Below are 26,631 nucleotides of genomic sequence, written 5' to 3' on the forward strand. Positions count from 1 at the left end.
TATGAAAAGGGTTAGAAAAGGGTTCATGGTGTGTATCTTATGGACTCCCAGAGGGTAACAAAATATCGTTTTATTTTAAGTCCACAAATTATCTTCTGCAGCAAAATTAAGCATTTTGAGGACTTTTGGACTTGTAGCTTTTGCACAGCTTTAGTTTGATCAGGTTTAAAGAGCCATATTAAGTGAAAACACCTGTGTGGAAACTATAGGGCTTTATTATAGAGGCTCAGTGTCAGTTTGACTATTACTGTCAAATAAATGTAATGCAGTAAAAAGTACTACTTTTCTCAATTAAAATTTCTTCAAGTCTTTTAGAGTACTGAAGTTAATGTATTTTCCACCATGTCATTGAGATGTTTATAAAGCACTTACATATTTAATGTTCTGCTTTCTCCCTACTTCATTTGAATGAGACTTTACTCCATCACCTTATTACTTTACATGAGAGCTACAGCTACAGCTACAACTGTGACATTAAATTGATTTTTATACAGTAATCTATAGGTGGTAGGCTACTAATCCGATAACACTATGAAAGAAACTATTCCGCATGCTACTTTTTATTTTAATACTTAAAATACATCTTGCTGTTAGATTTTAATGCATTATTTATTGTTCTAATTGATAATATGCAAACTCTGGCATTGTTAATTTTTCTTTGGTCTGAGTGTTTCCTCCTTAACTGCAGTTCCTCTTACAAATGTGTCTGTTAACAAACTGAAAACTAAAAAGACAACTAAGTCTGGACAGATCAATACCCTGCCCAGTAGTAGTATAGACAAATTGTTTTCATAGAAAAAAAGAGGTAATGTGGGACAACACATAGTTGTTTGTGCCCACATCGGCAGAATAAACACAGCCTCCTACAGTCCACATGTTGACAGACATGCAGCGTTACTGTGGTGCCAAAGACAACACCTCAGTGTTGTTATGCCCTGGAGTCCCCCGGTTCTTTTGTCAACGGTGGCTACTTGTGGGTGAAGAGCTGTAACCACATCCTAGGATGACCATTAGTGTCTATTCAGAGGCCTCAGAAATGATGACTCAGAGGGACAAGGTGCCACGATCCCCAGTCAGCCCTTCAGCCTCTGGCGAACAATGGAACAGCTCTTCTTGGCCTCTGTATTTACGCTGTCGCTGGGCTGTGACAGAGCTGCTGCGTCTGGCCAGCATATGGCCTCCAGAGACTGAGAGCATATAACCCTGCATTGTCTCTGTAGGAGCTATGGTCCCTGCACCAAGCCTACCTAACAGTGCTGGTCTGACAAACAGATGAGACCAGCAGTCAGCCAGTAATGGCCTCACACCTTTGGCTTAAATCAACTTCATGTCATCATATCACCTCTTGTCCACACGTGGCTGCTGTCTGTGCTTCCTAAGCTAAAGATCTGACTCCAGAGACATGCTTTCTAATGCAACAGTTCACTTTCTCTCACTCTTGCTGCTCCCCCACATCGATGCACTTTTCCCCCAGCAGCCCCCTAACCCATACTGTGTGTGTACAGAGTGGATCCATTTTGCTGAATGGATTTTGGCTTCTCATCAGACTCTGAAATAAGGCATGCTGTAAAGTCGTTTGGTTTCTTCCATAGTATCAGCATTCAGTGGAGAATCTTAATTACAGGGTTCGAACAGGGCCTCGGTCTGGTTTCAGGCATCCCTCACTGTTTCCTCGGTGAGGCTGGTCCCCGTTGGTCCGTCGGTAATTCCAGGGCCGACCACAGTGGTAATGAGCACGGCAGCGGTGGCGGCATTCCAGGAGATTGCAGCTCCAAAGGCTCATGGGAAAGGGTGGTGGGGGAAGTCTGCGAGACAGTGAATCCACATCGTGATCTCTTGCCATAAACACCCACTTCCGTAGATGTTACACTGTCACGGTCCGGTAAAGCAAAGGAGGATGGGTGGAGACCCTCCAACTCCCATCTCTGACACGTTTCTAGACGGTCTTCATTAGTGATGATCACACACTTTCCTCCATTAAGATGTTATGGCTACATCGATCTCGTCCTCTGGGTGGAGACTGTGCTATCAGCCGCCATCCACTCAGGAAATGGACTGCTATTCCTGTTGCACTCGATCAAGAGAAGTATGTTTTTTTCTGGCTCTTCCTTTGAGTATAAATATGAGAAAGCTATGATAAATGGCCATGAGGCAATGAGCTGCAACTTCTAACGGGATTTGCTGTTTTACCCGAACCCACCCACTCAGCCTAGACCTCCGACCACAGACTCTTGTGAAAATCTTCAGAGAGTTATGGGGTGTAAGTGGGTAAATCCCACATTACCCTGCCTGTGTCTGATTACCAGGCCGGATTCCTGACGACGTCATTAGTTTTAGGTTGCTGCGTCTGAGGGGACGACGGCGGGTCCTAGAATTTGTACAGTAAAAACTCAACGTTGCTCCTTTCTCCACTGCTCACAGCAGCCTTGTCTCGGTGTTGGCCTAAAACAATGCTGCTCGGGCCTGAAGCGGAGTTGTCAGCAGATATTGCGCCCACAGCAGATTATTGAGGCCGGTTGGTGGATACAGGGCCTTTTGTTGCAGTGTTGTTTTACTGACTCGAGCTGCCTGGCTCTACTTCATTGTGCTGCCGGCTGCTCATAGCTGCATCAGTTCACATGAGTTGCTGTGGTGAATGGGTCGGGCCTATAACATGCACAATAATATCCTGTTTAGAGGAGGTTCTCATCCACACAGGCTCTGAGTCTTCCTGGTCCCTGCAGGAAAAGGCCTGATACCAATCTCCAAACACAGAGGACGAGAGAGGAGCTGAGGATTATACACAGCAGCAGCCTTAGCAACACATTCACTCATGCGGTGTCTTTATGTTTCCCTGCCTCCGTTTATTCCTGAATAATGACACATCATTTACGTCTTGTGTGAGTTTTGCTTACGTGGTTTTAGCACAGAGGCTGCTCCAGGAGTCATAAAGTTTATGAACTGTGCCTTTTTATGAATGTGTAGCATTTACATAAAGATTATAATATCATTTAATCATGTTAGTGCCAACAGCATTTTCTCATGCAATCTCCAGTTGGTGGCAGACATACGAGAACCAGAGTGAATTAATTTACCTCAAAATGGAGAAAATAAAAACCACTCGTGGGTTTTTATTCCCCAAACATCACCACCAATTTGTTGCTGTGACTGTTTTCCTCATCTTGCTGTCGTTCCCCTCTCCATCTTGTTTTTAGGTTATTGTCTGTCAGATGTTTGGTGCAGAGCAACAATGGAGCGGAGCAGGCCATAAACATGAATTGTGCTCGCCTGTTTGTGAAAGTGTGTTGTTTGTGAAATGGGCAGTGTTGCACAGGAGTCAGCAGGGACCTTGTGATCTGACGCTGCGCGGACAAGCCCAGCATTGAGACATTCTTCCACTTCAAAGCCCCAGAGGGTTTTCTGGACACTGGTTGAATAGGAGCTGAGGGAGGGGCGCAGGGGGGGGAGAACAGGTGCAGTCCATGAGTGGGGTAATTCCCGCTGCCATCTGCTTTCTTTTTCGGGGTCTGGGCTCTTTAAACGCCCTCTGACACGCCTCACGGCGACACACTCCCCCGGCCAGCGGCACCATGCCCCGTCACCATGGCACCACGATTCGGATTAACCCCCGCACATGTGCCGAGTCAACCGTGAGGGGCTGCCTCTTTTGTGATTGAGCATGGGAAGGAGAAAAAAAGAGAGGGAGGAGGGGAGAGATACTGAGCTGCATGGATAAGTGTGTGAAAGGACACTCGCCAGTCATTCACTTTTGTTAAGTAAAACAGCAGGAGCCAGAATGAATGAAGCCATGTGGCAGGAACAGAGACTGGAGGGTCTGTGCTCCTCTAAGTGATCAATTTAATTATATTAATCTGAACCAACTTATTTCAACAGGTATTGCTAAAACTTGAGAGCAGCGTCACAATGACGGCCATGGAGAGTAAAGAGGAGATCAGTGACACTGACAGTGGGATTATCTTGCACTCTGGTAAGAACAAATATGCAATAGATTATCAATACCACAACACAGCATTTGGTTTTGATGCATCTCATGCACAAACCAGAGCTAGCCTACATCATCAAAACACATTAATACTACCTATTCTAGTTCAGGCCGATATTCGTATTTAAAAGTTTTTTTTTGTTTTGTTTTGTTTTAAAGTATTAGAGGATTTAACACCTTTTTACACATATAAACAAACATCTTATGCAGCTTTGTATTTATTTGTTTTAATACAGAGACATGATCAAGATATGCACAAAGCAGAAAATGTTTACGTTTGCTTTCTTGCAGTCTATTCTTTTGCTGAATCATCTCAAACATTTCTATCCTTACAGAATGAAAGTAGAATATAGTAGAAATAGTGAATTATAGGATGTATATTTATTTCTATGGCTGATACAGTTGCTGATGAGGAATCTGCTGTGTGTCTCTCTGCAGGTCCAGACAGTCCTACATCTCCAGTGAAGGACCTGACCACCCACACCAGAGCCCTGAAGCTGAAGCACCAGTCTCTGGAGGAGCGTCTGGAGCTCTGCCTGCTGGAGCTGAGAAAGCTCTGCATCAGAGAGGCAGTAAGTTATAACTCTGTGGAGACTCTGTGCCAGATTAAAAACATTATCGTAGCTCTGAACGAACAAATACTGCAGGGTTGCAATCTGTATTTCAGGGTCATAACTGAGTTTTTGTCTTCACAGGAGCTGACTGGCACACTACCCTCAGACTATCCTCTGATGCCCGATGAGAAGCCTCCTCGGGTCAGAAGGAGGATCGGAGCTTCCTTCAAGTTGGACGAAGGCCTGATCCACCTGGATAAACAGGTACAGCCTGTAATTTCCCAGCTTAGGATCAATAAAGTATATCTATCTATCTATCTATCTATCTATCTATCTATCTATCTATCTATCTATCTATCTATCTATCTATCTATCTATCTATCTATCTATCTATCTATCTATCTATCTATCTATCTATCTATCTATCTATCTATCTATCTATCTACAGGTAATACTCAGAAAATTAGAATATCGTGAAAACGTTCATTCATTTAAGTAATTCAACTTAAAAGGTGAAATGAATATATTATTTAGACTCATAACAGGCATTGCAAGATATTTCAAGCTTTTATTTGTTAGAATTTTGATTATTATGGCTTACAGCTTATGAAAACCCCAAAATCAGAATCTCAAAAAATTTGAATATCGTGAAAAAGTTCAATGTTGTAGCTCAAATTGTCAGCCAATTAATCCAAAACACCTGCAAAGGGTTCCTGAGCCTTTAAAAGCTCTCTGTCTGGTTCAGTACAGTTCGCAATCATGGGGAAGTGAATGAACTTTTTCACGATATTCTAATTTTCTGAGTATTACCTATCTATCTATCTATCTATCTATCTATCTATCTATCTATCTATCTATCTATCTATCTATCTATCTATCTATCTATCTATCTATCTACAGACATGATCACAGCTTAGTCATTTTGATCAACATGAATGAGTAAAAGAGACTATTGTTCATCGCCTACATTTCAATGTCTCTATTACAGGACTCAGAGTTGCAAGCACTGGAAACCGACTTGGCTCTTCAGCAGCAGATTTATGAAGCGGCCCGGAAACTCTCCCTGGAGGGAAAACTCAGCAAGCCGCAGAAGAAGAGCCGGCTGCAGCAGTGCAAGAGAGAGGAGAAGAAAGTGAGAGATCTACAGGAGGCCGTGCTCCAGCACAGGATCAAGAGCCAGTGCAACTCACCGTGCATCAACATCCCAACCACTCAGAACAAAGGTGAGTGCCACTGCTGCCCCCTACAGGCCAATACTTGAATTACACCCATGAACATGATGGACGTTATTAAGATGCTTGTTTTGTATTTGCAGATCTGTGCATTTCTGATGACAGCTCCCTGTCTGACGTAGTGGCCCTGGATGATGGTGAGACACAACTATATTCATACACAAAATGGGTTTTAAGATGAAATACTCTGTTGCAGTAGTAACATGTACATTGAAGAAGTACATGTTGGCATAAAAATACTCATTGTGGGGAGTTTCAGAATAATATAAATTGTAGTATGTAATATTACGTAGTATACGTAGTAATTGTGAATATTTTGTGCCCTGTAGCTCAAAATTGTAATCGAGTAGCCTCTCAGTAAATGTATTTAGTTTCTTTATATACCATAAAGATACAATCTATATTATCTATATAAAAGATCATGTAGATGTGATATCTATTGGAGTAACACAATCGCTACGTGCCCTGACAGACCACAATAGTATAAAAATAAAAATCACAGTGTGTCAGTGCTGCCTGACAGTGATTTCCTCTCTCTGTTTATAGATGTGGACCCGCCCAGCCCCCACTCTCCTCCAGTGCTGGGTAACTCCTATTCAGACCCCCTGCAGCTGTCTCCGCAGTCGTCAAGCCAGCTCAGTGTGGAGTACGAGCGCTCCCCCATCCAGAACTCTCCGTGGAAGGAGTCCAGTCTGGACCAGCCGTACCAGAAGGGCACAAAACCCCAGTCTGCTTGCAGCAGCAGGTCCAGGTATGATTGTGAAGCGCGCGTAAAGCGACAATGTAACAACAAATCTATATGAACTTATTTTTCAGTTAACCTGACCATTACATTAAAGAAACACAGAGTTAATCTGTCAGTGTTCATACAGCTGTTATCTTAATGTTCTTAAAGTTATGTTAATGCTTCAGATGCATGTACCAAATAGGTATCATTATTTTATTTTTTTTTTTTCCTTTTCTGTTTTGGCATTTTACAAATTGAAATTACATTGGTCTAAAATTAACCTTAACTTCACAGTCCAGATTTTTGTATAATGCTGCACTGGCTCCCTTTTTATGAGAGTCATCATCACACAGTAAGGAGATCTCCTACATGCTACATGACTCAAGTCGTCCCTCTTATTTGTGTTGTGTGCAGTAGTCCAGCAGGAACCCAGGTGTCTGCAGAGAGCGGCCGGATTCCTCTCTCACAGTTCATCAAGAACTCGGCTCTGTATCACAACCACTCCACCAGCGCCCCCTCCACGCCAGAGCTGCACGTGCGCCGCCAGTATTCCCAGTCCTTCAGGTACACCAAGACATCATGTCAGATATGTCAAATGTCTGTGGTTCAAAGGATGTACATGTGTGTGCTTTGGTGTTACAATGTGATATGATTTGTTTCCTCAGACTTCCTAAGAGTAAGCTGTCTGCTGACTTGGAGCGTCTCAGCTCAGAGAACAGTCGAGGACGAGCCAGGCTGCCCCAGCGGCGCTGCGTGGCTGACTTCATGGTGCGTTCTCCAGAGTACTCTCCCCTGCGTCTGTACCAGTCCAGCTCTGAAGACAGCAGCTCAGAGCACTCGTCCTCCTCCTACATCAGCTCTCCTAGCAGGGACGGACCCTCTGAGATCCCAAAGCTCTGCCCGCCACCTTATGGCTTCCACTTTCAAGCACAGAAAAAAGGACTCTCCAGCTTCTCCAGCCCACACAAGAACATGAGCCAGTCTCAGCCCAGCCCCAACTACGTCAAGGCCATGCCAGAGGACGGCCCTCTCTCTCCTCAAGACCTGGACATGGGGAGATGTTTCGTGTCCTCTCCTCCCGTAGTGCGCAGCCCTCAGCAAAGACAGTGGCAGGACGAAGCATTGTCTCCAAGGGGAGTCCTGAAACCCCCTCCGCCTTACACCAGGCTGGTGAGAACACCCTCGCTGAAGGAGTACCCGAACCACGCCATCAGGCTGATGCCCAGGGAGATTGTGTCAGAGGAGCTGAGGTCCTGGCACCAGAGGAATCAGCTGCAGAAGTTGTGGCCGAGCTGCTCAGATCAGCAGAGCTCCCTCGGTGTCAGAAGCCCAACTTCACCTCACCTGCATCCATTTAAACAGGTTGGTACTAATGAAGATGTTAATCTAACAGACCATAACACACTACACACACCAGTTAAAACAATAGGTCACGGATAAGTCGTTCAATCTGGTTTAGAGTCTTAACAGATGTAAGGCCGGCTGCAACTGATATGAATTTTATGATAATGTTCAGACATGGAAAAGTGGCAAAAACTTACATTTAAGAAGCTGAAACAATTACATTTGTCACGTTTGATTTTGTTAAGCAAATGACAGGAATGATTAATCAGTTATTAACCAACTTGTTGTGTGACTGATCAATTACTTAAAGCAGAAGTGAGTGGTCCGGTCGTTTTCGCTAATGCTGCGTTCCAGGCAGGCTTTTGAAATCGTAAATTACAGCTTCAAGTCACAATTTACGACTTTGTAGCGTTCCAGGCAACCCACTCGTGTTTTTCCGACCTGTTTTACCGGTGAAAGTCACTATAACGGCCACTCGTAACTTCCGACCGGTGAACTCGTACCAGATCGAACTGGTACGACTTCACGGAAGGAAAAAAAAGTTTCCTTGAACGCACCATAACAGTCCTCGTCGCTACGTCACCACATTCACGGCGTTCCTTGGCTGCACACACAGCCCTGCATGCCGTTCTCTCTCCTCATTGGATAAAAACTGTAGGATACGATAAATGTTTTCTCTTCGGCTCAGAGCAGAGCAGAGGGACTGAGAGACCCGTGTTTCAGTCCAAACACTCTATGTAAGTGATTGCTGTCGGAAGATATAACTATTTAAGACTTATATTAACACAAATATATCACTCACTTCTGCTTTAACCAAGTGTTGCAGCCTTGAAACAATCTATAGATGATATATGAGCACTATGTGACACTGATGTCATGTGTTTGTTGCAGGGGTCAGGTCATGTGATTCTGCAGAGAGCTGCAGACGGGACTCCACTCCAGTGGTTTGTGGCCGAGGACGCTGAAATCGTGAGCCAAGTGTAACGGAGACCTCTGCTCCTCTGCAGTATGTTCAGTAGGATGTATGCTACTCCTTTTTATTTATCTCTGTATTTATTAAGTCTGTGGACTCTCTGTGAGATCGTATGTTGACATGATGCAGAAAACATGGACCTGTGGGTATCCTGATGAGCACATTTCTCTCTCCTCTTTTAATTTAAAAATTAATGTAAGGTGCTATGCCAGTTCTATTTATTTTAAATTGTTTTATAATGCTTGATCATGAAAAAAAACCTCTGAGGTGAACTGAGGTTCATGCAATTCCATTAACGTGTCAATTGATCATAAACTTGCTGTGGTTTCAAGAATTGCTTTGTGGCTGGCACACACGTTGCACATAAAATTCGCCTACAGTAGTTTTAAAATGAGTTCTCCCATTCCTAATATAATTTAAACATTACACTATATTTATCTATTATTTAAAGTTTCCCTCTTACAACATAGAGACTTATTACTAAAAGTTTGGAACATCTTTGAAAATGAATGTTTATATCTCTAGTTAAAGTTTAACATCTGTCTAGCCATGACGTGAAGTAAGCTCAATTTTAACGTTTGCTCAATTTTAACGTTTGCTATTAACTCTTAATAATTAATCACTGATGGCTTTAATGGTGGTTTGATGAATGTTTTCACTGCAGTTTGCTGTTTTGTTACTAACCAATGATTGTATCAGTTTTGATATGTTTTGTATATTTATAATAAAAAAAATGTGACTGAACATGATGTTAGTGGCATTTCTATGTAGAAGATGAATGTGTTATCTGAGATAAAAGGAGCACAAAGAAACCTAACTTTTACATCAAAATGTTTTATATTCATACACAAAGAGTTTTAAAGTGAGGTAATGTTCACAGTAGAGGTGACGGCGGATCCCAAAGGAGCAGATCATGGCTCATATTCTGCTTCATGAAGCTGCCACAAGAAGTACGTCAGCATTACGACACAGAAAAGCACACACAGGTACAAGCAGAGGACGAGCCAGCGACAGCGATGCAGCCAGTGAGCCAGAGGGCGTCGTCTCCACAGAGATCCATTCCTGAGGAGAAAAGTCAGTGTTTGACCACAGGAAACAATCATCATAGTCATCAAAGGACTCTTAACAAATCATCAACGTACGTGCCCGTAGAGATACGTCTGTAGATATTTGTGCTCCTTTTGTCCCGGTCTAACTTCTTCTTTGATAACGCAGCTCTGCCCTTGTGTCTCTGTCGTAAAGTATCCGGAGGGGGACTGTAGGAAATACAGAGGAACTATAAGTTAAGATAGTAACATTTCTCCAGAAAACAACCTGCAAAGTCAAAGTGGCTGAAAGATTGGGGGGAAAAAGTGGATGAGAGTTCTAGAGGAGCTCTTAATTTTTTTGTTCTCAATTGTGCTTTAGTTTAACAGAATTGTTGCCACACAGATAGAGATTCAAGCTGGTACAAGTCAGTCTGGCCACTGCAGCTTTAAAAGACAACACACATAAAACATAAGACCTATTCTGTTGTCAAAAAGTACTTATATTTAATATAATTAAAAACAGCCTCAGCAAACTGGTAATTGCTGCAGGCTCCTGTATTGTTTGGTGTTTCTGTGATTGTGATTCCAGGTTATACGTTTTGTTTTGGGTTTTGCTGGTCTCCACTGGTTTTGATTGGGGACACTCTGTGCTGGGGGTGGGAGAAGGGTCTGGAGGAGGCTGAGCAGCTGGAGCTTCTGACGGTGTTTCATCTGCATCAAGTTGCCTGAAAAGAAGAAATAGAGAAATACAACAGAGAAAACAACATCAGTATCTGTGATTCATGGTTGCTGCTCTACGCTTCGTTTATCATGAACAGAGCTTAAACCCAGAGTCTCCAGTTGACCTGTCGTCCACTAAGCAGGTGTCGTCCTTGGCCATGGCGGAGCAGCTGGACTCTGAGCTCTGGGATGGAGAAGGGCACGACTTCCTGCTGGAGGAGCCTCCGTGAGCCGCCCGCTTCTTCGCCTCTCGCCTTCTCTCCTGCAGAGACAAGAAATGTGTTGGTCAAAGGCGCTCTGTTGCGTTTTGATGATAACATCAGTGGAGAGAGAGTGAGAGCTTTGACCTGGTCTGGGCCGGTAATGACTGATATGCTGACTCTTCGACGCCCGCTGCTCTAAATGGAGAAAGTAGGAGACAAGAGGAGAATGAAAAGTTGTCTAGCTGTTTAAATATGACGTCACAACGAGCCAAGGATATCTCCATACCTGCTGGGTGTTCCTCTTCCTCTTCTCGCTCTCCTCTGGGTCTAGGACAAGAGATCCAGTGGTCAGTGAACATGACACCGCTTGTGAGCTGCACAAAAAGCTTCAGACTAAAGTGTGGGAAACCTGGTGAGGCTCTGGGATCGGTGGCGTTTCCGCTCGGGTTCTGCTGCTGGATCGCCTTCTTGGCCTCCTCCAACTCCGCCGAGTTTCTGTCATGTCTCCTCCTCAGATTCTCCACGTGAGCCACCATGAGCTCGACCGCTCGACTCACTCGTGCCTCCTATCACAGACAGAAATGAGAGAGATGTTTTTTCTCTTTTCTAATGTTTTGAGGAATTAAATAAAATTTTGATCAAAAAAAAAAAAAATTACTCCTTAGTTAAAAAAATGTGGCAAATATATTGCATAGTTCCTTTAAGCAGCTACCTCAGCAACACAACACCAAACACTTGTTCTTTCACATTCTGTTGACACTATGTTTTGAAGGTTTTCAGATAAAATCAAACATATGAAAAAAAAAAAAAAAAAAAAAAGAAATGAGAGAGATCCCAAGTGATACAAACAATGGAAATCTACACACAATAATTAATAATGTGCTGCGTACCAGCAGTGAGGAAGTCAGATCCTTTTATCTGGGAGAAATCTGCAGAGCATCTGGGCTATGATTTACCACTGACTAATGATGTACAAACTCTAAATCATGTCATCTGGTGGTTTATTGTGCTCTGTCAGATGATAAGTTTTTCAGTTAAACACTAGTAAAGTGAAGAATAACAATATAGACCTTCTAACAAATGCTTACAATATTTAAATAATCTTTTTTGCCTCTGAATCCAGTCACAAGAAATGGTTTAATTAGAGCCTGTAGAGGACTCAGACGTCCCAATTAGACACATTAAATTAAAAATTATGGTATTTGCCGAACAGAATTTCATGCCTCCTCACTGGTTTCCACAGCAGCTCAAAGGCAAACGGAAACAAGAAATTCCAAAATACAACTGGTTTTTGGTAAATATTCACCTGGACACCTTTGTTTTAACAAACACTTGAAAACTTTCATTAAAGGCTCAAAGCTTGAAATTCATTTTTCTTGCTGCTCTGTTGTTCCAGCTGTAAAATAGAATTAAAAAAAGAAAAGAAAATGGCTTTAGCTGCAAGAAACAAACTGGTGTAAGTTACCTGGTGCACGGCCCCGAGGACCTCAGCTGTGTTAGAGATTCGCTCCACAGTCCCACCGAGGATGTCCATGGAAAGCTCCAGCCTCTGCAGGATCTTACTGCGCTTACTGTCCAGACACAGGCCCTTCAGTGTCTGCAGACACACAACGCACAACACATGTCCCTCCTCGACTCCTCTGTGGCCTGAAATAATTGCAGTTCAGATCATCGGTGTCATACTGACCTCTAGAGTCTCCCTGCCTCTGCTCAGCTCCAGCTGGACGTTCTCCTCAGCCAGGTTGCGGGCGTGTTCCTCGCCCTGCAGCCTCTGCTTCAGGGTGTACTGGTCACAGCTGAAAGCCAGGGTGATCTGAGAGAAGGCCGTCTGAGAGCACACACACACACACACACACAGTAACTCAGTAACTCAGTAACTCACTGTAAACCCTTACATCAGCGGTGCCTAACTCAGTTTAGTTCAGGGGCCACAGACAGCGCAATTTGATCTCAAATGGGCCGGACCAGTAAAATAATAGCATGATAACCTATAAATAAAGATAACTTTGAACTTCTCCCTTTGTTTTAGTCCATTATTAAGATGTTTACATCCTTTTACAAAACATATTATAAACAACCTAAAAATTCTTGATAAAAAATATGTGCAGTTTTAACAATATTATGTCGGTTTGGACCCCCTGCCTGGCCAGTTTTGGCCCACAGGCCGCACGTTTTGATACCCGTTTCGACTATATGACAGATTTTAATCCCTGGTCCTGGAGATAAACTATATTGCATTAGATGTATTTTATGTGGTTGAAAAATAACAACTCAACTAAACTTGAGGAAAGTAGTAAAATGTTCATTCATTGACATAAACTGTGTCAACTGCAATAAATTTAAGCATTTCACACCTCAATACTTAAAACCAACATTAGGACAAAGGGCCAAGAATAAAAGTTCAAAATGCACAATACAAAGAGGAAGAATGAGATGAAACAATATTTAATCTGTGACATCATGGTGAATAAAACGTGAGGCCTTACCTCCAGATCTTTCTCTGACATCTCTACACTGTCAGAAAAAAGGATAGATGCTTAATTAAAGGTCAAAAGAACCAGGTTGATTAAACTGAATTCATCATAACTACATTGTGTTTGTAATTGCACCTGTTGAGGCCCACGCGCTCTATGATGGACAGCTCGTTCCAGCTCGTGATGGGAAGCTCCTCTTGGCTGGTTTCTGTCCCAGAGATAAGATGCAGATTAAATTCAGAGCCATGACGCTGGGAACTGTTTTTTTTTTTTTTTAATGAGCAAGTGTTACCTTCATCACTGTCATCACTGCCCAGCATGGTGGGCAGGCTGCAGCTGTTTGTCTCTGCATCAGGCTGAAACATATTCAGAAACTCTTGTCACTGCTTATTAAATAGAAATAGTTCCTGTGTGAAGAGGAGCAGGAGCAGGTGGAAGATTATTTGACTCACCTCAGCGTTCATCGCTTCGTTAGCTGCTGAGAGTAATCCAAATGTTTTACTCAGATTAAAAGGTTTAAATCCTCTTCAGGGTCAACAGGGGCTTCTTCATTATTGTTGCTGAAAACACAAACATATTCTCACAAGTTCCCGTCCCTCTTTGGTTCATTTTCTCCCCTTGCCTTTCTCCTGTACTGAGAATAGATAATCCTATTAAGAGATCCACAGTCAGAGCAGAGCAGGGCGGCCACCCCAAGAGGCTCATGGGTAGCTCCAGTGCACGGCTGTTTTTATCTGTGGTAAATAATTACTGGTGGTGTAAAGAATAAAATGTGCCTCGTCTCCCTCTCAGTCCTCTGAGAAAGGGAACATACGGACTGAAGTCAGCTCTCAGCTCTGAATGACGGGAGGAAAACTTCTGGTTCAGTTTTGTCTTTCTGGTCTCAGCTGTTGGAAGAGTTGGAGCGGCAGAAAGCTTCGGTCCACCTTATGATTTCAAGGCGATAATGTTTTCAATCATTTACTCCTCTATTCAAACAATTTGCCCATTACTAGTGTAAGATTGTTTGATCAGCTTTGAATTACATTTTACTGCATGTACAGTGCTGTACTTTAAAGTCCATTGAACTTGTTAATACAACAAAAGCAAATGGGATATTTGAATTTCATAAATCTAAAGCTAGTATGTTCAACTAATCTCAAAGTTTGATAGTAAACCTGCTATATGTGAATGAGATACATCTGAATTATAATTATCTTGTCTACTCCATACATATCATTGTGTTAGGAGTGTTTTGTTTCTGAAAAGGTTTGAGGATCGACTATGTTTCTCATTTTGTACAGATTATAAAACCCATTTCATTTGACTATTCCAAGATTTTTTACAAAAGAAACTAAAAGCTAATAATTAAATAACTGGGGGGAAATGAGCAATTGTCTCTAAACTATGAAAACCAATGTTTTAAACCATGTCAGTGAAGACAAAACTGAAGAAGGAAAAAAAAACAATGCAAAACCATCAACTTTGGAGAAGCTCCATTGTTTTATTAACAGAAAAGCCGTCATTTAGTAGAGGCGCTGGGGTTTGCCCATGGTGCTCTTGACGTAGAGGGCGCGCACGTTCTGCCAGTTCTTCTTCAGCAGAGACACCAGGAAGTTGACGGACAGGTGGATGTTGTACACCAGCTCTTCCTCTGTCATCTTGACGTGTCCGACAGCCACAGCCAGACACAGCACCTACAACACAAATGCCAATATATTCTTCAGTGACCCGACAGTCAATTGTATCAATACAACATTCATTTAATCATTGAACTAGAATTGAAAAGTGGCAACTATAGATTGAATGATCCAGTATTGCTTGTTAAAATCCAGAGGAAGATGTTTAATATAAAGTGCAGCGCTGTGATTAGCGGTGGATTAATCTACTATTACAGTCGATGTGGTTCCACTAGAAACTTCCATATTTAAGGGTCCTATGTTGCTCACTTGTTGAAAACAGAAGAAATCTAAATTCCTAAGACAGATTCAGCACCCGTACATCTATTTTACTGAATGAATCGCTGCTGAACGTACCTTCTTCATCTGGAATTTGATGGTGGATTTGACCTCGTCCACCTTGGTGTTCAGGTTCTCGTTGTGGGTGAGCAGGGAGGGGAACTTGCCAGCCTTGTTCAGACCGGGACCCAGGATACGAGGGATCTGTTTGATCAGAGACTCTGAAGCCAGGAAGGCGTCGTACTTCTTGGCTACAAAAGGACAGCAGAAAGTTAGCAACGTTAAAAAACTCATTCTCCTCATTAGCATTAAAAACATCTCAACGAGTGGTCATGTTCGTAGCTGCGTACCAAGCTTCTTGACCATCTTCTTGTTCTTGTTGAGCTTCTTCAGAGCCTCGATGTCCATGTGTGGCATGTCGGCAGCTTTGGCCTCGTCACAATGCTGCTGGTCTCCCAGGACGCACACGGAGAACTTGGGCCTGGGGAGAGTCTTCAGCCTGCGCAGCGACAAAACAGTTAGAAACAACGGCGACAACCGCACAGCTGATTCAGGGACGGTGTCTGGTAACATGGCAGGATGTGGACTCATAAATTGTCCATCACTGTCAAATTCATGAGCAGATCTTTTTTGTTGCTTTCATGAACCGTTGTTCGTTTGCTTCCTGCAAGTTAATCGTGAATAATTACATGTAATGAATCCAGTCCAACTAGTGTGCAACATATTGTACATTGCATTTTCAGCACAAAGTTGGTTTTGGTGATAAATTGTAACATTTGACCTCAATCGGGGAAAAAACAAACTGTAAAAGCATTTAACTGCTAAAAAAGGCCTTCATCTGAAACTAATAATCTGCCATTCCCAGTGACACCACCCTGATTTTGCAGTAGAGTAAAGAAGTTCTTACCCATACCACCACCGTGGTCGGTGTCCAGCTGACCTCTTTATTTAAATTGGTCGGCATGAGGACATGAACTAACCAGCTCTGCCACTCAAAGCCTTCCCTCATGTTTTAAGACCCAGGGTAGGGGTCCGTCTGCTTCACCTTCCCCAGCCAAAGCCGAGTCGGCTCAGTCAGACTACCCAGAGTACTTCTCCATGTGCGCCCCTGGCCTGTCTGAACCTTTTTTAAATTTTCCAAGTTTATCAAGCCTCTGTTTTCCATATGTATAAAAAAAGGTATGTTTTGATGCTCAGACAGGGCTGGAAGCACACAAGGAAAAGGGTGGGTGAGACAGTAAAAGGTCGAACCTGACAGTGCCGGAGAAACGCTTGTCCTTCTGGGGATCATAGTTTTTCAAGCTGATCTGCAGCTCCACAGACTCCGTAAACCTACAGACAGAAAGTTTAACATTATACATTAACACTTGTGGGTCCATATTCTCCATCATACCTGTATGACACAAAGTGGGGCCTTAAGATGTAATTTCAAAAGACACAATCTTAATATTTTACTCACAGATTTAACAATATTGTATACAATAATTAAATATATACACAATCAAAAAAACATTATACAAAGGTGACATTAAAGCTTGATGTAAATTACATGTTTACCTTCATTAAACGTGTGTTTAAAGAGGATATGGCCTTCAGATACTCTACAGATATTCTGTATTAAGGTATATAAATGTATCTATTGGATTTAGCGATATAAACTTACTTCCTGGGCTTGGCCAAGGAGCCCTGCAGGACCTCCTTCACGGCTTCATACAGCGTGTCCCTGGAAACCTTACTGTAAGGACGGAAAAATAATAAAATAGTTACAGCGACTAAAATGTGTTACAAGTCCCATCAGAGTCCGTTCACCGGCGACGCGGAGCAACGGCGCTGAAAAAAGTCATAAAATGTTTAAAAAGTTGTTATAAATTTGGATGAATCGCATCTAGGAGAGTTAATCTACACATTAGATGTTAGACTGTGACACTGGATCAGGTCTAAATCAACGGATGACGATGGATTAGATGTTAAAAGTTTAGCATGGTTTCCTTCGCCGGCTGGTGAACCCGGTCACATACGTTCACTTTTAGCGACAACGATTTCAGATAAAACTGGACCAAACAACACAACCACCGCATCACAGAATGATAATAGACTCTTAGGCGATACATATCATTTGGTTTAAATGTCGAAAACGTTTATTTTTTGGATTTATTTGACAGAATTTGCGCTAACCTCATTTTCGCAGCTTGTCCCTCCCTTGTCGCTACGGTGAAAAGGAAGTCGACAGGGAAGTGACGCAAAATAAAGGCGACCGTGGCGACGTCACAGAAAACGTAAGGACGTTTTTTTTTTTTTTTACGTTTGCAGCGTTGTTCTGATTCAACCTCTTTTATATACAGTCTCTATGGATTCAACCATGGATTTATTATAAGACCAATACATCCATGGATTCAACTCAACGCATTTTCCCTCTAATTTATTAATGCACTGTCTTTACGAAAACAAAAATGTATCACACAATTAAAAAGTAAAGGACAACGATTGTTGCTCATGATTGATACACGTCCAAGCCACCAGTGTTTCTAGTTATACTCTCAATAATAAAATAAAAAATAATTTTGTTGTCTGCACAACAATCTGTGCTGGAAAATGTATTTGTAGCTTAAAAAACATCAAAATAGAATACAGGCAACTTTCTTATTCTATAGCTTCCATTTAATCAAAGTTCAAAAGATCCTGCGTTTTTATTTTTAGTAAATATAAATGATGGGATTTGTCAGGGGTTTTACACTAAAAGAAAGAGAAATGTGTGTTGATATGAAATAGATAATTACTTGAATTTAGTTTTTAGTAAAATTGATGAACACAGCCCATAGATATGACATGTACGCCTAATTATAAAATGACTCACATGCTCCCCTTACTATATACACATGGCTTTATCACATTAGCTGATAGATCTCCCATGATTTCAGCCTCCAGCTACTTTGGGTTCTGCTGCACTGGACTTCAAGAACACGTCCAGAGGTTGAGGGCGCACAGTTAAACTGTGTCTATCCCCCCATTCTCTCTCCCTGTTTCCCATCATACCTCCATTGTCTCATATTATCATAAATAAGTAAACAAGAACAGAGTTCAAGAACAGCTTTATTAACATGCATTAAGTCATAAGAACCCTGATGAGTAACATTTAATTAATGACGAATAATCCATTATAATATAGCAGATATCATTATTTCTTATTCTATTATCACAACCATAACTCCTATAAAGTGTCCATTACACAGTGTCCACACAGGTGTAAGATGGTATATAAACTGATGATGTCATGCTTCATGTGTTTGTAATTCTTTTCAGAGCAGCTTGAAGAGACTTTTTCAGGAAGGTCTCATTTAACATCAGGCAACCAGACAGGGAGTTTTTGTGTGTAGCAGTCACCTTGAAAAAAAGATGGATACATATTAAGATATATACAGTATATACACACACAAATTTCAAACAAAGTATGTCATCCACTGTTCATTATTTATGCATAAAATATAAATTTACAAACTCACATGACTGCTATATTTGGTGAGGACTGTTAACATCATCTTTGCAAACTTCACAGACTTAACAAACTGAGGCCCTTGGCCTACGAGCTGTTCGGTGAATTGTGAAAACACTTCCTCAGTCAAATCAGGCTGAAAAACAAAAAACAGGCAACTCAATTGAATGACTACTACAACCCTTTTTATATACACCCTGTGACTGTGTAGAAGAGGTCTGACATCTTTTCTGAAAGATAAGTTGTATTAACCTTAGAGTCTAGCAGGCTGTGGATAATGGACAGCAGTGCCTCAGTCCAAGCAATTTTGAATGTCATTCTGCAAGAAAAATAAAGTGAACAAATGTGACAGCCAATAAACATTACAGTCCATGATTATTATCTCTCTTTTTTTTTTTTTTTACTTGTTAAAGCAACATTTAAAGGTCTTATCTTACTGAAGCAGCAGTAGTCTGTAGTGGGAATCCAGACAGCCCTCTATCAGCCTGTTCAGCAGCTCAGCCTGTGGATTCCCTGAAAACCAAGCAAAGTTCAAAACAGATCAATGGATGTTGGGGTCAAAGACTGGGTAAAAGGTCCTGGCTCAGTCCTCTACGGCATCAAAATGTGTGTTGTTTATGTGCACTCGGACCAGGACACTGAATCCATGCCAGGACTTCTGCTACATCATTGATTGACTCAAATCCTTCTCCAACAAACTGTGTGAACAAATGATGAAATAACTCAGTCATAGCTTAGCTTGTCTCACCTATGTGCTTCTCCATTAGAACTGGTCTGACCAGAGCATGGCACATTGGTCTGGGATAGTGGCTACACAGTGATGTTACTGCCGTGACCAGGCATCTGGAGGCCGGTTCTGACAGGGACAGCACCTGCACATGTAGCATCAGGATATCCAGTCAGTATCAAACACAGCAGCACATTTTCCATCCTTTACATGTCCGGTGTTGTACCTTCTCCAGCAGGAGGCTCTCAATGAGTGTTGCTGCCGTGCTGTAGCTTAGGTCAGGAGAGAGGGCCAAAACACTGCTGCACAGTTTAGGCAGAGTCTGCTCCGGTAAATCAGACAAACTCAGCATGCTGCATACCACCTCCACCTAAACAGGAGAGACAGAGTAGTGGGATTTGTCCCATCACAGCCCATCATTGACCAAATGTTTAAGAAAAGCCTCCTGATCGGTCAAACAGAGCTATCAAGCACATTCAGACTGGAACACTGTCATTTCCCCTCTGGTTTTCTGCTGTATGTCTTATACTGGGTACAATGTAAATACTTACTACACTTGTGATATAAGTTGAGATGTTTCTGTATTATTTGTATTGGTTATGTTGCACTACCATGACATATTCTGTCCCCTTGTACTGTAGATTAATGGGGTGAATGATTTGTAACAAAAAAAAAAGTAAATATAATGCAGCAAACACACATAAGTATTAATGTAGGGGTAAGACATTTAAAAATGCCCACTGTAAAATATTGAGTACAAACCTGGCCGGGGTCACAGCTGTTCAGGACTTTAAACACATCCATGGAGTTCTGGTCCCACTGCAAACAGACAATATATACAATTATTATAATGATATAAATATATCTTGAAGTCTGTGTCAAGTGCACAGTTCACACAGAAGAAAACACTTCTTCTTACCTCTGTCTGACTTTCCAGTAATTCTTTTATTTGAAGAACAGAGACCTAAAAAAAACAAAACATAGCCGACCAATTTTACTATTACAACCAAGTCTGTAACTGATTAATACATGTTTGATACACCATTCAGTTCCTACATGGAAAGACAATAAATATGTAAAACTCTAAACATGGATGATTTCAGTGTTGACAGAACAGACAGATCCTCCACCTTTATATGTTCGGGCAAGGAATCAGATGGATGGTCGGCAGTAGTTTCTGCTGGAGCATCTTCTTCTAACTTTTCTGATGTCTCCTCTTTCGTACTCTGTTGTTGTGCATGAACACACTCGCTACTACAGATATCCATCTTTGTCCGTTTACTCTGCTGTGTCACTTTGTCATCGCTTTCAGAGTCCAAAGAGACGACACTTCCTTTCCTCTTCCTCTGTGTCCCCTGCTCTGATGAACCAGATGCACTCTGAGATTCGGATCGCATGGTTTGACTGCTGAGACACTGAGCCCATCCTCCAGTCTCACCAGGACCAACTAAACGCTGTGACAGCTCACTGAGTCTCTGGCTGCACAGTGGAGTGCACAGAGGCTCCTCAATATGAACCCCAAGGCCTCTCTTCAGCTGTCTACCCAGAGCAGTGATCCAGGGGTTTGGAGGATGAGGGTCCTGGCTGAGGCACTTGAGCAGACGGAGGACGGAGGTCTGAGGAAGAACTGAGTGGACCAGGTAGATGAAGGACAGCAGGTTCTGCTTGAATAAAGCAGGAAACAGGCACACCAGGGGTTTTCTAGAATAAGGGAGGGGGGGGGAAATGGAGTGAGTGAGGCACAGATGTGTGATAAGATGTCAACAGTGTAAATTGAAACAATAATCAGTCCTCCATATATAAAAGTACAAATATGACACTGTAAAAAAAATAAAAAAAACTTCATGAAAATGTTACTCAAATATTGGGGCACCGTGTGGTGCAGTGGGTTAAGCAGGCGCCCCATATTTTGAGGCTATAGTCCTCGTGCAGGCGGCCCCGGTTCGAATCCCGCATCGGACGGCCCCATTTCTTGTCTCTCTCAACTGTACTGTCAAATAAAGGCATGAAAAAGCCCCCCAAAAAATGTTACTCAAATATAATATGTAATATGAAAATACAAAAACTATTTTTCTTCTTAATCAATTAATGCTCTGGTTGGGAAAGGTGCCCATTAAAAATGACCACAGAGCCAAACCCTCACAATTTGAAATGATGACCAAAACTAGCAACATTAACTTATTTTCTTTGGCTCTAAATGTGTGTGCAGTTGGATTTACTCTGTAACAAAACACCATGTTATAAGTTCTTCACTTATTACCTAACCCTTACCCTGTATTTTAAATATTACAAAAATAAGTATTAAAGGTCCAGTGTGTAAAATGAGGGGAAAACAGTAACATCTAGCATTCCGATTCTATTATTTACTATATATTCATTGGTAGTATATATCAGATTTTGCCAATAAACCTTGACAAATATTACACACTGGACCTTTAAGTTGTGTAAAGTGCAGTAAAAGGATGGGGGTAAAGTGATATGTGCAATCAGTTTCCACTAGCGTTTCTATGGCAACATAGAGCTAACAACGTTCGTGTTGCCATGGTGAACGAGCCTTCAGTCCGACTGCCTCCTCAACACGTGTCTTCCAAAAAGTCTACTTTGACAGTCGCGTTAAAACACAAAACATAGACACATTAGACTACACTTTGTCCCACACTTGCTGCCCCCCTCTCTCAACAGACACACTACTACTGTTACTTACACAGTAACTGGCTGGGCAGCGGTCTCTGGACAGGCGACGTCCTCTTGGCACAGCGTCTCTATAAAGTTACACAGAGACATGTCCGGGTTGGCCCGCTGCTGCCGGTGGAAGACGTCCAGTGCTCTCCGCGCACCGGAGGCTCCGGACAGCAGCGACCGGACCAGCAGCTTCGACTGACCGTCAAACCGACTCAAAAACATCCTCTCAGCTGGAGGAACTCTGCTGCTGCTGCCGCCACTTATGTTGACATCTCTTCTTCTACTGACCAGCTTCCTGTAGTAGCCCACACTGAAACCTCAATGCTGCCCTCTACAGACAGGGGGTCTGCTACTGAACCTCTATTTACAAGTTCAGGCCAGTTGAGTGAAGACATTTCATTACAGCCGATTCTGAAATGTTGAAATTTGTCGTTTGTTGTTGAAAATGTTGAAATGTCACTCGAGTGAGAATACATGTTGTCTATTACTTTGATAAGAAGACTAGTGTCCCAGTCTCAGTCTGGTTTGAACATCCCCCCTGAGTTTGAGAAATAATGTCTACACGTTTAGGCTACTCTTGAATGTGAAATATTGATTTTCTCTTATTTTTCCACAACTCAAATTTTAATCAATTTTCAAGGTAAAACAGGAGCATCAGTGGATACATGCCTTTTTTTTTAAATCTATTTCTTGTGGCGTTTCTGTAGTGAGACTTGTATGATGTCCATTTGTCCCATTTGCCATTGAATTAATCTTGTTGGGCATTCACTCTTTTCAAGCTGCACTTTCTGGTTTATCATTTCCTGAGCGTCAGTGGAGGCCCCCCCGATGTCTGTTTCCTCAGAGCCTTGTCACCATTTAAATTGTAACCGATTCTCTTTCGGACCACCTCATAACCAAATCAGACAGATTCTAGTCTCTTTAATCAAGACTTTCAATCTTACCATCAACAAAGTGTCAATAAAGAGCAGGACACGCTTTTTTCCGTGAGACAAAGTGGGATGCAATGTTTTATTTTCTGTGTACAAGTACAACTTGTTTAAAAAGAAATAAAACCAACATTTTCTATTCTATTCTTGCCAAAGCCAGGATATTGAGTGTCATTCTTGAGGCAGGCATTATCAGCAGTGGACACAAAGAAGAAGGGGGTACAGTACACATTTCATCTTTAGACAATTAAAACTACCATCCACACAACACTTTAAAATATCAAACTGGTGCAAACTGCTTAGGGAGGAATCACAAATAACCACTAGAGAGATTAAGGGGAAACAAACAATTTTGCAACAGGTTTGAGGCATTATGGTCATGGGAGTAAACCCTAAACAAGAAGACCACATATTAAACACAAACTCAGAGGTAGGGCAAATCTTCAATTTCTAACTGGGGTGCTTACATACAAGGCCATGGCAACAAACCATGTGCTGTGCAGACCTCGTTTACACATTCTCATTTCCATACTATAGAAAACAACTTTTTGCTTAACAACCTTGATCCTGACCACAGCTACACAAAAGCTTCAATAATGATAACAAGAGGACAGAAGGGTCAATGGGGCCAGTCATTACCTATAGCTGAGGCCCCATACAGTGGTTTCAGGCACTGACAAAAAGAATGAAAAAAAAGTTCAGAAACCATACTCCTCGGCTAGGTAAAAACCAAAGTCGTAGTCATCGTCATCATTATCATCTTCATCGCCCAGAAAGGTCATGGCTATGAAGAAATTAAGTAGATCTACACTATCAAAGTCATCATCATCTTCTTCTGCAGGATACTGTGAGCAGGAAAAGCAAAGTGTGTCAGAGAAGTTAACACAGCAACATTTAGTCTCATGCAAAGCCAGAGTTGTCAGAACTTCTAGCACACTTGAAAATCAAAGTATATTCACCGGAAATGATCTGCGACGTGTGTGTTTATCATGTCGATAAAGGCACTCCGTTTTGAAGGGACAACATCTGTATCGTGCATAGTAACTGCAGCTTTTCTTACTGAAATAAGATACAAGAGAACAGTTAGGGGTATATTCAGAAACAAATCACAATTCAACACTATCTTTAGATTGAAAGCAATCATGCAGTTTACTTTACTTACTACACTTTAAGAGAAAAAAAAAAGCAGAATTAATGTGGCACCTTTATTGTTCTCCAAAATGTCAGTTTGTTAATTGACAAAACTTCTATAGCTGTGTGCACCAGCAGTTTGAGACAGTGGTTTCAATAACCAGATTAATGTGGATGATTTTTAAACTCCCCTCACAAAAAAGGTGGGATTGACCATACGCAGCAGGCACATTGTCAAATGAAATGACTTCCAACAATAAATGCAGGCTTAAGATACATACATGGTATGCATGTTTCCCAACCAGGTTATTTTCAGAGTTTCATCTTAAAAATCACCTATAATTAGTCAAATATATAAAAAAAAAAAATCATTCAAAAATGACAGTTGTTGCTCTACTTTATTTTGTTTAAATTGGATAAAAAGGTTAACATTAAGTAGTTGCACATGTTCAGCTGTCAAAAATTAAAAACCAGCAGCTCTCTCCTGCCATATTTGCAGCAACAGTGTTGCTTTTGGCTATTCCTCATTAGGTCTCCATTAAAAACAACCTGCTCCTCTTGGCTCCCTTTTATGTGGACGCACGCAAAGCTGAGAGCCGGACTTGACAAATTAAGTTGATAACCACCATCATTGACACCAGTTAACGCTGAACTCTTTAGGTTGTGTTGAGCCGGATCATAAAACACAAAGCTGGGTATATGTTGAACTTCTTCCTAGTACAGCCCTGAGTTGAAACACTGCCTAATTAAGAGCAACAAACTATGTAAACAGTGCTGCCATCAAAACAGAATCTCTTGACATACCTGCATTTCTCTTTGAAAGCAGTAATCAAACGTTCCTTTGCTTGTCCTTCAACCCAGTATTTGTTTGGCATATAGAAGGGAGACCTCACTCGGCACTGCGGGCAGGTCCTGAGGAATAATCAATAAACAGTGACGTCAGGCCCAAACCCTTTATGTAATGTTGTCAGCTGCAGTTAAAAGGTCAAATATCACTGAAACCTACTTGACCACATCCCGCCCAAGGTCTTTTGTTTTCCTCCAGGTCATGATGCATTGTAAGCAGAAGGAATGATTGCAGTTTGGCAGGATTCCAAACACATTGTTTCTTGGATCAGCCTTTTCATACACCTTGTCCATGCAAATCCCACAGGTCACATCTTTACTCTGGAGCAAGGCTTCCATTTCCTCCACTTTCCCTAGGGTACTGGAGGCGGCAGCCGCAGCCCCGTCCTCCGTCTTGTCAGCTGAAGATGTCTGCAAAGTACAGGTACATCAGTAAAAGCCTCCAGACACTAGCTCGCTCTGTAGAATGATCAGACTTGACAAATTAGATGCGTACCTGTTCGTTCTTTTGATCACATGCACCAGCTTGAGCAACAACTGAGCCTTGGACTGATTCCAAAGAAGCAGTCAAGAGTCAGGATGTGCAAAAAAAAAAAAAAAAAGGAACAAACAAAAACAACTTCAGCATTGAGAAATTTTGACCAAAACCCATTTTACATATGAAAACGTTAAATACCGTGTGATTGTTCTTCAGTATTTGATGCCAGGCGCCCAATGTTGTGTCGAGTATCTGAAGAATCAACCACCGTCTCTGATCTGTTGCATTCCTGTCTGATGGTCACCTGTAGGGCAGCAGGTTGTGACCCTCTGTCAGGTGGAGTGCGAGCCGCCCTTGGGGAAGAGACATTAGGCGCTGAACCTCTTCTTCTTGTAACAGCTGCAGCAGCTTCAGGTTGAAGGACATGGAGATACCTAGAAGTGGAAAATATTGAATAAATCTAATTTGCGAGAATGTCCTCTTATCTAGTTGTAGACATAGGACGAACACAGGGTTTACCTGCAGCTTTCACCATACCAGCATCCACCTTTCTGAAAGTACCGACAAACTTGGGATGATGGTATAACTGGCCATTCATGTCGATAATTGCACCTTGGGCCAAACCTGCAAGCGCCATTTATAAAATGCCTGGAAGGAAAAAGAAAACAAGTTACAAGTGTGATGTCTGAAGTAAAATTTGTTTGTGTCGCCGACAAGCAACAAGTCCTCAGGATGAAGATCTCCCGAGTGGGAACTAGCCCTAAACAAGGGCAGCAGCTAACAGGTAATTTAATCAGATTAATATGTTATGTGAAATTGATCATTTAGTCAAGAAACCAAGAATGCCAAGTATTCCAAATCACTTCTTCTAATGTATATAATTTAATCATATAACCAAAAATGTTTCATTTGCAGCAAGTAAATAAGGAAATCCTGGCATTTAAGATAGTGGGCCAATATATTTTGAATTGTCTAAATTTCTGCTTGAAAATGCCTAGAGCAGTAATCAAGACAATTTCAAGCCAATGGTTGTTATCCACAAGCATTCAATTGCCTAATCTTGCAGCTCTTCACAAAATAATGCAATCCACACTCCCATAAACACGTGAGGTCCAGTCAGCCATCATGATTCATCTGACATTTGAGACACCTTTCTTAATCAAATTGAAACACT

The 26,631-nt window shown here is 41.8% G+C and overlaps 4 protein-coding genes across 4 annotated transcripts; 1 reads left to right on the top strand and 3 right to left on the bottom strand.

The window, feature by feature from the left end:
• Window positions 1-3,903: 3,903 nt before the first annotated feature.
• Window positions 3,904-8,823, top strand: inavaa (innate immunity activator a; the record flags this gene model as incomplete). The annotated part of the gene is made up of 9 exons (XM_083975984.1): window positions 3,904-3,967; window positions 4,421-4,554; window positions 4,678-4,800; window positions 5,525-5,759; window positions 5,852-5,905; window positions 6,315-6,519; window positions 6,910-7,059; window positions 7,161-7,857; window positions 8,731-8,823. The coding sequence occupies 9 exons, from the start codon at window positions 3,904-3,906 to the stop codon at window positions 8,821-8,823; spliced, it is 1,755 nt and encodes a 584-aa protein (XP_083832110.1).
• Window positions 8,824-14,695: 5,872 nt separating this feature from the next.
• rpl10a (ribosomal protein L10a) lies at window positions 14,696-17,403 on the bottom strand. Its single transcript, XM_083975576.1, has 6 exons — window positions 17,350-17,403; window positions 16,838-16,909; window positions 16,426-16,506; window positions 15,525-15,673; window positions 15,253-15,425; window positions 14,696-14,913 (listed from the first exon to the last, which is right to left on the bottom strand). Exons 1-6 carry the CDS (start codon window positions 17,352-17,354, stop codon window positions 14,743-14,745), a joined length of 651 nt encoding a protein of 216 aa, XP_083831702.1. The 5' UTR covers window positions 17,355-17,403; the 3' UTR covers window positions 14,696-14,742.
• A 956-nt stretch (window positions 17,404-18,359) lies between these two features.
• Window positions 18,360-22,313, bottom strand: fance (FA complementation group E). The gene is made up of 10 exons (XM_083974885.1): window positions 22,096-22,313; window positions 20,522-21,092; window positions 20,311-20,355; window positions 20,154-20,210; window positions 19,618-19,761; window positions 19,413-19,536; window positions 19,102-19,177; window positions 18,917-18,983; window positions 18,675-18,800; window positions 18,360-18,555 (listed from the first exon to the last, which is right to left on the bottom strand). The coding sequence occupies exons 1-10, from the start codon at window positions 22,293-22,295 to the stop codon at window positions 18,451-18,453; spliced, it is 1,515 nt and encodes a 504-aa protein (XP_083831011.1). The 5' UTR covers window positions 22,296-22,313; the 3' UTR covers window positions 18,360-18,450.
• Window positions 22,314-23,180: 867 nt separating this feature from the next.
• mkrn4 (makorin, ring finger protein, 4) lies at window positions 23,181-25,543 on the bottom strand. Its single transcript, XM_083976334.1, has 5 exons — window positions 25,476-25,543; window positions 25,140-25,390; window positions 24,938-25,045; window positions 23,962-24,061; window positions 23,181-23,847 (listed from the first exon to the last, which is right to left on the bottom strand). Exons 2-5 carry the CDS (start codon window positions 25,316-25,318, stop codon window positions 23,701-23,703), a joined length of 534 nt encoding a protein of 177 aa, XP_083832460.1. The 5' UTR covers window positions 25,319-25,390; window positions 25,476-25,543; the 3' UTR covers window positions 23,181-23,700.
• Between the last annotated feature and the right edge of the window lie 1,088 nt (window positions 25,544-26,631).

This window comes from Trachurus trachurus (genome assembly GCF_905171665.1).
Source record: "Trachurus trachurus genome assembly, chromosome: 7".
NCBI classification, from domain to species: domain Eukaryota; kingdom Metazoa; phylum Chordata; class Actinopteri; order Carangiformes; family Carangidae; genus Trachurus; species Trachurus trachurus.